Raw genomic sequence first — 14801 nt, 5'->3', positions numbered from 1 at the left:
ACATAATTTTCATTACACCTCCCCCTTACCCAATTTTCGTAACATTTCGTAACCCTGACTGAAAAGTCCGTCAGAAGTCCGTCGTTTGTCGTCCGTGCAACCGTACGACGTCGCACGACAATGTCGTGCGACTTTCGCGCGAATGTCATACGTTTTTGCACCAAAATGTCGTATTTGTCGTGCGATCGATGATCGAAATTGTACGACATTGTCGTACGACATTCGACCGACGTCGCACGGTTTTGTTATTTAGGATGTCGTGCCTTTGTCGTGTGATGTCATTTCGGGTTTTTAGGTTATGTTGCAGTAAAAAATTGATATTTGTTTTGTTTTTATTTATTTTTAGATGTATTTTTACTGTAAATTGTACTTTTTCACTCGATTTTAAATACTTTCATTAATTTTTCTTGTGTGTCGCGACCTCCACGTAGTTTTTGGCGTTGTCTTCCGGTTGGTCTTTCATCTTGGCCGGAAGTTTTTGGCGTTGCCTTCCAGGTCCGGAATTTGCCAGCCATCTTTTCGAGCCGACGCCAGCGTGCGAGGCAGCATCTTGATCAAGATGGACTATTGCTCCTCGACTAGTCGCAGATACGGCGGGGTGCGGCGCCACAGTTTATGTCCCATGGATTGATGGCCACCGGAGTACGGGACAACGTCGGTTTACGCACTTCCGGAGCAGGTGTTTTTGCGGTCGTTACAGCTTCCGTTCAACAAACTGCGTGGGACAACACGGAGACGCTGGGTTGTTAGCAGGATCAGATTGGAATATTTTTGGTTACCTGAAAAAAGATAACGTCATTCGGCTGAATTCATATCCAAATCATATCTAGAGTTTTGTTGTTGAAACAAAGGGAATCTCAGGACAGATATCATACTCAAAAAATCTGTGAAAATTCATAAATAATTAATTAAGGAATATTCAAAAATTTTACTTTCAATGTTAAATTTTGAAAAAAAAAATTAGTTAAAATAGTAGTTAATTAAAACTTATAAATTTTTAAGAAAATAAAGATAAAAGAAAGTTTAAGACAACAAACATTCTAACATTTTAAATTTCAAATTAAAAATCAACATCAAAGCATGGTTTTTCTCCAAAGTTTTATGGAGAAAATCCATCTGGACCTGTTTAAATATATTTGATTTTTTTTTAAATTTAAAGTGCCTGTGTTTCTTTAGACCCCAAAGTCCATGCTTTGAGGAAGCTAAGAACTTAAATGACTTTAAACAATTTTAAAATGTTCGAATGTTTAAATTAATCGTAAAAAATTAAAATATCTGAATAATTTAAAAATGAAATTTAATCTTTGATATTTTTGAAATTAACAAATATCAATAATTATAAGAATACACTCAAAACCCGATGGTTTGACACCAACTGTTGTCAAACAAAAGGGGTCACTTTTTAGTTTGACACCCATTTTACAAAAGAAAAAGTGACCAACCACCGGGGGCTGAGTGTAATACAATATAAAAATTTAAGAGATTAAAAATTGTAGAACCTAAGTATTTCAAAATCATAAAAATTAAAATTTTCAGAATTAAGAGTTTAAGAACTTTAAAATTATGAAATAGAATTCTTAAATTCTAAAAATCTTTAATTCTAAAATTTTAAAATCCTAAAATTCTAAAATTCGTTTTTTTTGTTTAAATCCTAAAATTCTTAAAGATTCTGAAATAAAAAAATTAGAATTTTAGAACTTGAGAATTTTGGAATTTTAGTATTTTGGAATTTTGGAGTTTTGGAATTTTGGAATTTTTAAATTTTGGAATTTTAGAATTTTAGCATTTTAGAATTTTAGAATTTTAGAATTTTAGAATTTTAGAATTTTAGAATTTTAGAATTTTAGAATTTTAGAATTTTAGAATTTTAGAATTTTAGAATTTTAGAATTTTAGAATTTTAGAATTTTAGAATTTTAGAATTTTAGCATTTTAGAATTTTAGAATTTTAGAATTTTAGAATTTTAGAATTTTAGAATTTTAGAATTTTAGAATTTTAGAATTTTAGAATTTTAGAATTTTAGAATTTTAGAATTTTAGAATTTTAGAATTTTAGAATTTTAGAATTTTAGAATTTTAGAATTTTAGAATTTTAGAATTTTAGAATTTTAGAATTTTAGAATTTTAGAATTTTAGAATTTTAGAATTTTAGAATTTTAGAATTTTAGAATTTTAGAATTTTAGAATTTTAGAATTTTAGAATTTTAGAATTTTAGAAATTTAGAATTTTAGAATTTTAGAATTTTAGAATTTTAGAATTTTAGATTTCTGCAAACCTTTTAATAAAATATTTTTTTGTCATCTGCTTTGTTTTCAACCTTTTTTATTTAAATTAATTTTATTTTTTTCAGTAAAAAAATATAAAAAATATAAAAAAATCTGTACAATATTATTCAGGATGTTGGTAGTTTTTAAATTTTGAAGCTCATCATCAAGATATTCCTGGCGGAGCACTTATGTTAGAGTTTTTTATTATACAACTCTGAAGTCCAGTAATAATATCACCCAATATTAGCCCTCATACTTTCCGTCTTCCAAGCTCACTCCCGAAACTTTGAAATGCGCCTCTTCCATCATTTCAATGACTTGAAGCAACATTTCTATTGATTAAAACTTCCGGTGGATCAGGAACACCGCCACGAAATGATTTTTTCTATACCCCTTTTTCTCTTACCTTGGGTAGAACTTTTGACACTCGGTGTTTCATCCTCCTCCTCCTTTGGAATGAACCATATCCTCCATAAGCTCGGTTACTTCCGGTCCCGTCTTCCGCCACAAAGACCTGGCCCGCCGGATTCATGCGTCTCGTCCTCCTCCTCCACCGCCACGAAGACCGAATTCTGAATATCTGGAACATAAGAAACTATAATTTGGCCACTCGCCCACTCCGGCTGGAACTTTCCGACAGAAAAAGAAGCACAACTTACCTATCAACCGGTCAAAATCCTTCCGAATCTCAACATCAACAATAACTGGTTCGATTCGGTTGCAATCAAGTCCAAACAAGACCAACTGAAGAGAACTGTCAAACTGTTTGCGTCAACGAAAATCGTGACGTCGAATTGAAGGGAAATCTATGGAAAAAACAATGTCGGGCATGTCGAGTGTTTGTCGTACGTTTGTCGTCCTTTCGACCAATCGATATCGAAACGGTAAAATCAAAACCGCGCGACAGCTCGTACGACGTGCGACATTTTTCAAACAGGGAACGGACGCCGAGGCCCCCCAAACTGCGTTACGTATTAAAAGAACGTTTCCTTACTCAATCTGTGGAGAGTACCCAATTCTGGTTTAAAAATTTTGAGTGTTTCCAACTAGCGTGTAGCGTTGTTTGCTGATTGTTGTTTTGACAGATCAAACAAAAACATCAATCGTGCCCTAACCAAACTGACGCGGCAAAGTACGAAGGATTTTTAAAGGAAATCGTTCAAAGTTTGTAAATTGTAAACGTTTTGAGGTTTCTAAGCCTAAAGCAGGGAAATGGTAAGAAAACTACTTATATTTAAACGGATTACATTAGTTACATTTTGCAATTTCAGCTTTTCTATTCATTCTTCAAATCGTTGGTCGGGAAAGACGTGGTCGTGGAGCTGAAAAATGACCTGAGGTAAAACGAATTTTGTGAATTTTACCCCGTTTCAGTAAAATTTTAAATCTCGTTCAAACCTATTCGTTGCAGCATCTGTGGTACGTTGCATTCAGTGGATCAGTACCTCAACATCAAACTGACGGACATCAGCGTAACCGACCCGGAAAAGTACCCGCACATGCTGTCGGTAAAGAATTGCTTCATCAGAGGGTCGGTCGTTCGGTACGTGCAGCTTCCTGGCGATGAAGTGGACACGCAGCTGCTGCAGGATGCCGCTAGAAAGGAGGCCGTCACCAGTGTTCGATAATTGTACTTTGTTGGCTTAGATATTTTCCTACAATAAACTGTGTACTCAATAAAATTGTTTAGCTCATCTTGGTCCAAAATCACATTGAATTCACATTATGGGTTATTCCACCTCAAACGTACACAGCTCTCGAAATCAACATTTTCAGACTAATTTTAAATTTTGTGGGGCTGTTGATACCATCCAAACAAGCAATAATCTCGATTTTCGTTCAATTTGAACCACTCGCTTTTTTGACACCGCACCAAAGTTTCGCTTTTTTTCGCAAAAAATGTTAAAACCCCAATTTTTAAGCTGCTTTATCTCTGGAACAGCATGCCGTTTAATATCGAATCAGGACTCATTTTAAAGTAAAAGTAGAATAGATTGGCGTAGTCCTTTTTCAATAAAAAATTGTTTACAGTGTGTGTTGCTCAAATGAAAACATGTTGCTTCATTTTCACATTGAGCGCTTATTATAATTACACATTTAACCGAGGTTAAATCCATTTTTAGGTGACTTTTTTGAAAATAGTCGAAGTTTTTAATTTTTTATTAAAATTAGTACACATGTTTGCCCCCTTTTGAACAAAATATTTTTGAAAAGCTCTCTATATTTTGCATTTTTGAACTTTGTTGATACGACCCTTAGTTGCTGAGATATTGCTATGCAAAGGTTTAAAAACAGGAAAATGGATGTTTTCAAAGTCCCACCCAAACAATACACCATTTTCTAATGTCGATATCTCATCAAATAATGGTCCGATTTTCAATGTTAAAATATGAAACATTCGTGAAATTTTTCGATCTTTTTGAAAAAAAAAATTTAAACCAAGACTAACATTTCAAAAGGGCCAAACATTCAATATTACGCCCTTAAAAAAATAAAAATAGTGTTTTCTTGCAAATCAAGTTTTAGTGACAAAAAAGTTAAATAAAAACGTTTCTTAATCCACCATTAGGTGGTTGGTGCCTTCCTCACATTTAAAAAAACATAATGAAAATAAGTTTATGATAAAAATATATACCTGATACAGACTTTTCCAGAAAACATGCAGACTCTGATTTGAAGCAATGTGGCAACCGGGCCGCCCGGGTTGAACCCAGTGACAATAGGTCTATTCCCGTACTTGCAGAATTGCAGAATTTCTGCAGCTTCTGCAGAATTCTGCAGCCAGCATAAGTCTTTTTTTTTGCAGCACGTTCCCGTACTTTTCAACTCGCTCTCTTCATCTCTCTCTTTTGCAGAAGTTCTGCAAGGAGAGAAGCGGCAAAAATTTTGCCTGGGTAGCGCGTTCCAGTACTTTTTCTGCAACATTGTACACAGTTGAGTGGATTTACTCAAACTGGGTATTATTTTTTTTTATTATTTCAAAATAAAAAAAAATATCAAGGGCTCAAAAATTGTTATACACGTAAATTAAGCAATCTGGAAATTAAGAAATCTATAATTAAAAATATTTAAACATTAATATTTCCACATCAAGAAACTTTTAAAAAAGTATTAAATCAGATATTTGAGAAATTTAAAATGCAAGAAGAATTTAAGAATTTAAGAATTTAAGAATTTAAGAATTTAAGAATTTAAGAATTTAAGAATTTAAGAATTTAAGAATTTAAGAATTTAAGAATTTAAGAATTTAAGAATTTAAGAATTTAAGAATTTAAGAATTTAAGAATTTAAGAATTTTAATTTCAACAAAATATTTTTTTTTGTTCATATAAGAATACAAATTGGTAGCACCGTTAAAGGTATAAATAATTATTTGCCAATTAAATTTACCTGTTATTTAACACACACATTTAGTATATTCCGAGGTATATTCTAAAACAATTGAAGATCAAAAATTATTCCTAAACAAATTTCTATGTGAAATTATGAAACTCAAAAGAAATGTGTCTTTTAAAAGTTTTTAAAAATCAATTTGTTTTTATAGTACAATTTTTGTTGGGGTACTAGCCGTGCTATAATACTATGGCTTAAGTTACCAATTATTTTTATCAGGTCAAAATATTAACACTGAAAAAATCGCTATATCATTTACATAAATGAACTAAGCCTGAAATCGTTAACATAAAAAAAATCGGTCTCAATAAAACCAGACATAAAAAAAAACTACCCCAAAATCATTTATTATTACAACTAATAATAAAATGCTTAATTTCACCCAACTTGCAGATTTTATGTAAGCGTGTAGTCAACATCCATCATACCAAATTGCAGTAACTTTTCAACAAGAAAGAGAAGAGAGAGCTTGCAGAAAAGTACGGGAACGGTTTTGTTGCAACTTCTACCTCTCTCACTGCAGAAGTTCTGCCTGAGAGAAAAGTTACTTTTGTTGCAGAAAAGTACGGGAACGCTCTGCTGCCGTTTTTGTGCAGAATTGCAGAATTCTGCAGTACGGGAATAGACCTAATCTTAGACCCCATGTAGATCTAATCGTCTTACGATTTAGACCTGCATCGGCCCTACATTTCTAATTGGAAGAGAAACATGATCAACGTCCATGGCTGATCAACGTCAACTAGAAACGGCTTTACTTTGAAAAATTCAAATGTTTTTACAGTTTTGAACAAAAAACTTTGATAATTTCGTGATTAAATCGTTCAACTTTAAACAATTCGCATAGTAAGATAAAAACAGAGTTGTTTTACGTACAGCTAACTTAACTTCCCAACAGTTTAACTCTTCCGATCCAGCCATGGAGTTCTGCTCGATTTGCACCGCTTCGTTTGACGCCGGAGATCGGCTCATCCGGTGCAGTGGCCAGAGTTGCGATCTGGTTTTCCATCAACGGTGCGTCCATCTGACCGAGATCCACATGCGCGCCTGGCTTGACGATAACGTGGGATTGTTTTGGTGCACACAGTAGCAGAGGGAGAGGAAGGAGAACCGTCGGCGGCCAAGAGAAGCAGGATGGATCTGTCACCTCGGTTGCCACCGGAGGTTTGGACGATGATCTTCCAGCACCTGGATTCGCGTTGGCTGGCACGGGTGCGGTTGGTGTGCCGCGACTGGAACGAACTGGTCACCACCCAGTCGGAACTGATGGATCGATTCTTGCTCAAACTGGGAACAGCACAGTTTGTCGATAATCTGGAGGAGTTACGGCACCTTCTGGCGTTAGGGGAAGGATACACCCGAGCCGAAATCAACTGCAAGGACAGGCCAAGGGTCGCTTGGTTTGCAGCCCTTGGACAATCCTTGACCACGCTTACCTGTAGGTTGATAAATTTCGGATTTCTCTATGAACTGCTCAGAGCTTTTCCGAACCTAAAACGACTTACGCTTACGGATTGTTTCGAATATGGAAAGGTCGTCAAGCCAAATTACGAGCTGAACAAACTGGAGGAACTAACCATAAAAGAAATCAGAAACAAGAAGAACGGAGGGTCGATTTTTTCCACACTTAAGCACATTTGTCCACGGATCAAGGTTCTTAAATTTGGCGAAAACTTCATCATCCCGGTACGAGAATCGAACTCACGACCTCTGGATTGGAAACCCAGCACGCCGCTAATCGAAACCCATCCCCTACCGGTCAGTATTCCCAGTGAGTAGAATTACTCTTTGAAGGGATCTGACTTTGCCGAGCCAGACAGGAATCGAACCCATCACCTTCCGCTTACAAGGCGAAACGCGTAACCTCACGGCCACGGAAGCTCGGCGAAGATTACAATGAGGGCTATAACGAACTCTTCAATTACATTCATTCATATGTGCTAGCGGTTGCAAAAACATTGCAAGGAATCAAAATAACTACTCCGCTGTTTGGACTAATAAACGAGCTAGTCACGATGAATGATTTGCACCTTAAAAGACTGACCATCGACTGCAGCGAAGAAGATCTGCTGCGCTTGATTCGGAGGCAGCCGACCCTGGAGCGACTTCACTTCCTTGGACAGTTGTCCAATGTGACGGTTAGTTGAATCGAACTATTTGTTTTTACTTTGATTATTAATGTGCATTTTTTTACAGGTGTTTGAAGAGATTTTCCAAATTTTGCCGAATGTGAAAAGAAGCAAATTGGCAAATGTGAATCTGAAGCAAGATCCGAGGTCGAACCGGCAGAACAACTTCGCTCGTGCTTAATTTATCAGAGTTCGGCACGTTGGCTCCTCTGACTGTGTTTCCGGCCTAGCCTGCTGCTTGAGTTCCAGTTTGCAGAGTTTGGAACTATCCGGTGCTTACCTGCCAAGCGATGGCCTCATCAGCCTCCCCCAAATCGCCACCCGGATCAAAAGTGTGAGCCTCTCTGGTTGCAAGGTCGAGCGTTTGTCGGCTTTGTTTGCGTTTATTCAGCAGTCGCAATCGTTGATCTCGTTCGAATTGAACTGGCTTCGTGTCAAAATGGTGTGCCAGACCGACATGCCAGACGCCGCCAGCGGACATTCAGGAATTCGTCATTTGAAGTATCACGACCAATCAAAGGATATTCTGCGCGCACTTTTCGAGCTCTGTCCCGCTGTGGAAACGTTGGACATTGTGCATGACCTCGTAAAAAAAGACATGGTTAAGATGGGACAGCGGTGGAAGCGGCTACGCTCGTTAAAACTGGACGGCTACAGCGGACCTGGACATAGATTATCCATTGAGTGTCTGCGTCCGATTCCGACTAGTTTCGAAAGGCTGACCAAACTACATATCAAGGCCTGTGTAATTCCTCAAGAAGAGGTTGAGGACGCTCTTCAAGGTCTACGGAAGGAGGTCGATTTTTCAATCCAGTATACCGTACACGTGCCGCCACGTCGACGCATGGACCTTCAATATCTGTAGTCGCTGTTGCCTGAATCTCGCTGAACTATGATTCGCTTGCGTACATTTGAAAAATAAAAAAGGCACGAATAATATAGTTGTAGTGAAGTGTTTTATAAGACTTGAAAAGAAAAAATCCATTTTTGATTACTTTTTTTGATTTATCAGAGGTGCCTCAAAACGATGAAAGTGTTCAAATGGGCACAGCCCTGCAGTTCAACATCACTTACACACAGAGAGAAATGACAGCCCTACCACCTTTCAAAACCATAGGGCTTTTGTTAATTTGATTTGGTTAACCGCGGTGGATTTTCTTGAAATAATTCGAACTGTCAAAAATCCACCAAAGCATCTACCGGTGGATACTTTTCTACCACAGATTTTTGTGCGATCAATGTGGTAGATGCTTTGGTGGATTTTTGACAGTTCGAATTATTTCAAGAAATTCAACCGCGGTTAACCAAATCAAATTAACAAAAGCCCTCATAGTTTAATAAACATCATTCTCGTTGACTCGAAACGACACGCACGTTTTTTCTTTCGCTCTCCCTCGGGCGTTTCGCATCTGGCGCGCCTCTTGCACGTAAACAAAAAGACCCGGCTTTTTGAGGTTATGCAAAAAATTCCCTTTTTTTGTAGGTACAAAAACTTTTTCTTGGCATAACTTTAAAAGTACTTCACTAAACAGAATAAAATTTAATAGGGTCTTAGGGGACCCCAAAACGAACAGAATAAGGCGGATCCGGCCAAAATCGGTTCAGCCAGTTCTGAGAAAACCGTGTGGAAAAAAAATCATGCCTACACACATCCCCACAGACATTTGTTTGATTCTGAGTCGATAGGTATACGTGAAGGTATATCTAGAAGGTATATTTAAGAAGTTCAATTTTCGAGTGATTTTATAGTCTTGCCTCAGTGAGGTGAGGAAGGCAAAAATCACCAAAAAAATTTTTACCGTGTTGTCGCAGATAGGGCGGGCAATGATGGTAGAATTTAAAGAATGCGTAAATGAGCACAAAATGTTGCAGAGATATTGCCTATGACCATTCAAAATGTTAGTGCCGCAATTCGAATGTTTCTTGATTCTCCGTTAGACAACGGAGATGCACACGAAGCGAGAGCAACCTCGTGTGCAATGAAATGAGCCTGCTCCGCGGGTGCAACTGTATAAGTGTGAGCGCGTCGTCTGGGTAGATTGAAGTGTGCGCAACGCGCACGTTGCACCCTTACCAAAAATCATGACTTTTTGAGTTCCAAATCCCACTTTTCATACGATTTTTTCAGTTCAACCCATATAACCATTTTTATGGTTGTAGTACCTGAACTCATAAAATCGTATGAAAAGTGGGATTTGGAACTCAAAAAATCATGATTTTTGGTAAGGGTGTGGTAGATGAAAGAGAGAGAGCGAAAACGAACGTAGACGCGGATGTGTCGTGAGAGTGTAGCAGATGAACTTCGGGATGAACTCGCGCGGCGTGGTTGAGGGAAATTGAGAGAGTTACGCGTGTGTTTGTTCGCTTGTGGACCGATTGTGTCGGGACCGTCGGGACTGGCCTTCGGGCAGCGTTGCCACATGTACAGATATTTTTGGCACAGACCAAACACTCAAACTAATTATTTTTACAGTTAAAATACACTTGAGTAGTTTTTGTAAACTGCACTAAAAAGATAAACATTTTTTGCATCTTTTTACTTGTTTAGTTTTTGATAAAAATGTTTTTCTTTGAAGTTATACTTGATTGAGTGTTTGGTCTGTGCCAAAAATATCTGTACGTGTGGCAACGCTGCCTTCGGGTTTCGGGATTCAGAAGAGTTCTTCAGTCTGGCGTTTAATCCTGAAGCGAGCGGTTGAGTTTTATGTGGTGGGTGGTGGGACCATAAAACAAAACGAAGGTTCGCTCCCGCGTGTGGCAGAATGTAGCCAGAGTTACGACACGTGTATCATTTTTTTTCCAGTGTAGTCCATATCCATACCTACAACTTTGCCGAAGGCACAAATCGATCAAAAATTCCTTCAAAAGATACAGATTTTTGAATTTTCATACATCATTTTTGTATGGCCAGCTGCCAAATTTGTATGGAAAATTATATGGACAAACTAATGATGCAAAATGGCTTCTTTGGGCATACCGAAGGCACCAAAAAAGTTTCAGTTGCATTAAAAAATACAAAAAATAAAATTTAAGAAAAAAGACCGATTTCGTAGAGAATTGCTCGAAACTGCGTTTTGTTCAACGTTGTTATTTATGGTTTCGTTTGAGCAACCTGCCAAAAATTTATGGACTTTCGTAATTTTTGTTCTCGTAGATCAAACTTACTTTTTGCCCAGGTATTTAAAAACGTGGGTTTTATAGAAAACCTAGATGTATGGGTACCAAAAGTTCGGAAATTTTATGCCCTTTCCGATGCCACATAGGTTGACTTGTGAATTGTGGAACGGTTCGGATGCCGACGGATTTTCCGACGACGTTTCAATCATTCATTCATTTATATCCCAGTGTGGATCAAAGCATTTTTTGGATATTTAAATTTAAATTGATATATTTTGGGTTTGATTTTAGTTTAAATTTGTTTTAATTATTTTCAACATTTGTATTGAGAGAAATTTAAATAACAATAGTTATAAATATGTGGAACGCGCAATGGACGCAAAAATTAGAAATGTCAAATAAGTATTCAGTGCTAGATTCAGTGCCCTTTTTCCCGCATAGTTGCTAAACGAAGAAGAAATTTAAACCTTTAAGGCTAGTATGCAGATCGGAAGGAAAGGGGTCAAGAAACAGCTTTACGAACAGCAGAACAAAGGAGAGGGAGCGATTTCTTGGGGCTTTCCTTCCGATCCGCGTACTAGCCTTTAAGCGGTATACGCACTTCGGAAGGAATCGGTCAAGAAAAAAATCAAATGGGCAGCAGTGACAGCGCAAGCAAGTCAGAGAGGGTGAAGAAAAGCCCCAAGAAAACGCTCTCTCTCCTTTGTTCTGCTGTTCGTAAAGCTGTTCTTGACCCCTTTCCTTCCGATCTGCATACTAGCCTTTAGAAAGATTCTACAACGGAATCTTTTAGGAAACCTTTATACAACGCTATTTTATCATTTTGCATGCCTTTAAAAATAAATTGTGATATCACATTTCTTCATAATAATAAATGATAATCATTATTTTTATTTTCTTTATTAAAAAAAAAACTTGTTCGTCACGTTTTTTCTATAATTTTTTTTGAGGACTTGACATGATGATTCCTAAGTGGGCCGAATTGCATAGTAAATTCAAAACCAGCCCGCGGGCCGCACAGAAGACCTCGGTGGTCGCCAGGGTAGGTAAACCATCACCATCGCACTATCATTGATGCATATTTCGGTGCGTTCCTCGTCTCTTAAAACTTCTCTTCTCTTTCGCAGCCGAGTGATGGTCGGCTTGCTATCGCGAATATCGGAAGCCCATCACATCGACGAGAAATACCCTATCGCTGGCTCGGATGGAACTATCGTTCCAACCGGAGAGACACGCACACGAAATTGCTGTATACATACACTGGAGCTCACGCACACAAATGAACTCATTTCTACAGGGCTTACGGGCGAGAGAATTTCACGATTGCTCTTTCTCTTGCTTTTGAGCGAGGGGACTGGCTGTGTGAGAGATTTTTTTCCGTCTTACGCATCGGTATGTTCGTTGCTCGCTATTTCATCGGCGTCGTTTTCGCTTCGCTCTCTTGATGCAGTTTTGGGAGAACGCCGAAAATTTGATGATTTGAGCGAGGAACGATATCTAAAAGCCCTCGGCCATCGGCGAGGAAATGAGAAAATACCAACCCTGGTGGTCGCGAACAATCATTTCATTGGGTACTGGTTAAAGTTTGGAAGATGGCCAAAGTCTGAAATAGTAAACTAATTTTAAATAAAGGAATAACTCAATTAGAGAAATAAAACTTACCAACTTCACGAAGATCTTTAATGCCGCATGTTAAAAAATGACAACTGTTTTTTACACAAAATTGAAAGAATGGCTTTTCAAAAATCTGTGTATTTTTTTACACAGATCTGTGTAAATAAATGCCCTGTAAAAAGTTTGTCAGTTCTCAATCTGAGCAATCAGCCAACGAAATCGGGTGTCTTCTAAAACGACCGACCAGTAAACCTACTAAGTTGGCATGCGTCGATGATAACATCTCAGTCGATCTATTAATCGACATATTAAATTGGCCTTAGTCGGGCATGCACGGAAACATGCTAAATTGGTCAAAGAATCGGTCAATGAAATACGTTTTAGTGTTGTTTACGAAATGGACTTAGGTAAATTATTGTCTGCGGAAATTTGAACAGGAATTCCTGCATTTTTTTATGATGTAAGAAAAAACAGCTTGTACATAGTTTGGTAAGTGTTTTTTAATTGTTTCAATAGTAACTTTAAAGAAAAATAGTGAAGTTTGTTGTTTCAAAGTAAAATTTAAATGTTTTGAAGGTGGTGAACCAAAGTTTTGAGGTAGCGGTCCCAGCAGAAGACCCGGCGCTTCATTTGACCAGCGTTGTTTTTTTCTTGATCTTTTGAGGTAAGTTTTATCATGAAATATCCAATAAATTTTGATTACAGAACATTTGGAACTTTGTCCGGAGGTTCTAAAAAATAAACAATAATTTCCAGTTCGTAATTTTATTTGTAGGTGACTGAACTAGCTGCCGAAATGTTGTAGGTATGTAGGTATGTCTTTTTAGCAGTTAATTCATCAGCCAGTTGGGATCAGTCATTGGGATGCAGGTTCCCGGATTTCTCCAGGGAAAGTGATTTTAATCTACCTACAAATCGGCCAACTTCGTATGGTCGAGTTGGCTGATTGCGAATACCGATTAGTCGGCTTACGCCTGGGTTAAATTTCCATAAGCGTATGTTGCAACATTGACCGATTAGTCGGCTATTTCGTAGGGTGTTTTTTCTACAGGGTGACCCAGATTCTGAAAGCTAGAACTGAACAACATTCTGTGTAATTTTTTTTACACAGACCTGTGTTATCTGGGGGCAGCGAATGACCGAAAGGTTAAAACTGCCGGAAATAAATCAATTAACAACAACAACTGTGTTATCTGGATTTTGCATGTGGGAAGTGTCGCAGATAGAGTGGGTATTTAGAAAAGAATTTAAGAATTCGTATACGAGCGCAAAATGTTTAGATAAATTGCCTGTGACCATATGAAATGTCAGTGCCGAAATGCGAATGTTTCTCGATTCTCAGATAGACAACGAAATTGCACGCGAAGTGGGAGCAACCTCGTGTGCAAAGAAATGAGTCTGCTCCACGCGTGTGACTGTATGGGTGCGATAGCGTCGATGTCTGCGCAACGCGCTCATTGGAGACGAAGAGAGAGTGTAAACGAACGAATACAACGATCGCTGTGGATGCGGTGTGCAGGGATGGTATTTTCTCGTTTCCTCGCCGATGGCGAGGGCTTTTAGATATCGTCCCTCGCTCAAATCATCAAATTTTCGGCGTTCTCCCAAAACTGCATCAAAAGAGCGAAGCGAAAACAACGCCGATGAAATAGCGAGCAACGAACAAACCGATGCGTAAGACGGAAAAAAATCTCTCACACAGCCAGTCCCCTCGCTCAAAAAGCAAGAGAAAGAGCAATCGTGAAATTCTCTCGCCCGTAAGCCCTGTAGAAATGCGTTCATTTGTGTGCGTGAGTTCTAGTGTATACAGCAATTTCGTGTGCGTGTTTCTCCGGTTGGAACGATAATCGGAGCCAGCGATAGTGTAGGGGAAAGTGGGGCAAGTGTAACAAGCTAAGGAAATGCTCGTTATAACCCATTAAAAAATTGAAAAATCTGTCGGATTTTATTATAATCATTTTTTTCTAGGTCTTGACTAAGACTTTGTAAGAAACAGTTTTTAAAAAATCCAGTTTTTTAATGTAAAAATTGATTTTAAAATTTTTGATTTTCCGTACGGTCTACTCAACTAGTGGGGCAAGACGAACAACCCGTTGGGGCAAGAGGAACAATGCATGAAAAAACATGTTAATTTACTAACAATTGAACTGTTATCACTTAGATACATCAGATTAGAATGTATTTGAAAGCTTTCTTCTATTTTTAAATCAAATAATAATATTTTACTAAGAATTTTATCGTTTTTACGAAAAAAAAATACTTAGATGATAAATAGTAAATTTTC

The 14801-nt window shown here is 37.7% G+C and overlaps 2 protein-coding genes and 1 long non-coding RNA gene across 3 annotated transcripts; 2 read left to right on the top strand and 1 right to left on the bottom strand.

Annotated features, from left to right (window-relative positions):
- Positions 1-570: 570 nt before the first annotated feature.
- LOC119770294 lies at positions 571-3024 on the bottom strand. The gene is made up of 3 exons (XR_005278756.1): positions 2927-3024; positions 2674-2847; positions 571-779 (listed from the first exon to the last, which is right to left on the bottom strand). It is a non-coding gene; the product is annotated as an uncharacterized LOC119770294 (long non-coding RNA).
- A 307-nt stretch (positions 3025-3331) lies between these two features.
- On the top strand, positions 3332-3949 carry LOC119769743 (U6 snRNA-associated Sm-like protein LSm2). The gene is made up of 3 exons (XM_038263268.1): positions 3332-3482; positions 3539-3606; positions 3679-3949. Exons 1-3 carry the CDS (start codon positions 3480-3482, stop codon positions 3893-3895), a joined length of 288 nt encoding a protein of 95 aa, XP_038119196.1. The 5' UTR covers positions 3332-3479; the 3' UTR covers positions 3896-3949.
- A 2818-nt stretch (positions 3950-6767) lies between these two features.
- LOC119770647 lies at positions 6768-8378 on the top strand. The gene is made up of 3 exons (XM_038265922.1): positions 6768-7322; positions 7541-7795; positions 7854-8378. The coding sequence occupies exons 1-3, from the start codon at positions 6792-6794 to the stop codon at positions 7965-7967; spliced, it is 900 nt and encodes a 299-aa protein (XP_038121850.1). The 5' UTR covers positions 6768-6791; the 3' UTR covers positions 7968-8378.
- Positions 8379-14801: the final 6423 nt, after the last annotated feature.

This window comes from Culex quinquefasciatus, chromosome 3 (genome assembly GCF_015732765.1).
Source record: "Culex quinquefasciatus strain JHB chromosome 3, VPISU_Cqui_1.0_pri_paternal, whole genome shotgun sequence".
NCBI classification, from domain to species: domain Eukaryota; kingdom Metazoa; phylum Arthropoda; class Insecta; order Diptera; family Culicidae; genus Culex; species Culex quinquefasciatus.
The sequence above is the reverse complement of the archived record's forward strand: the minus strand, read 5'-3'. Positions and strand labels throughout refer to the sequence as shown.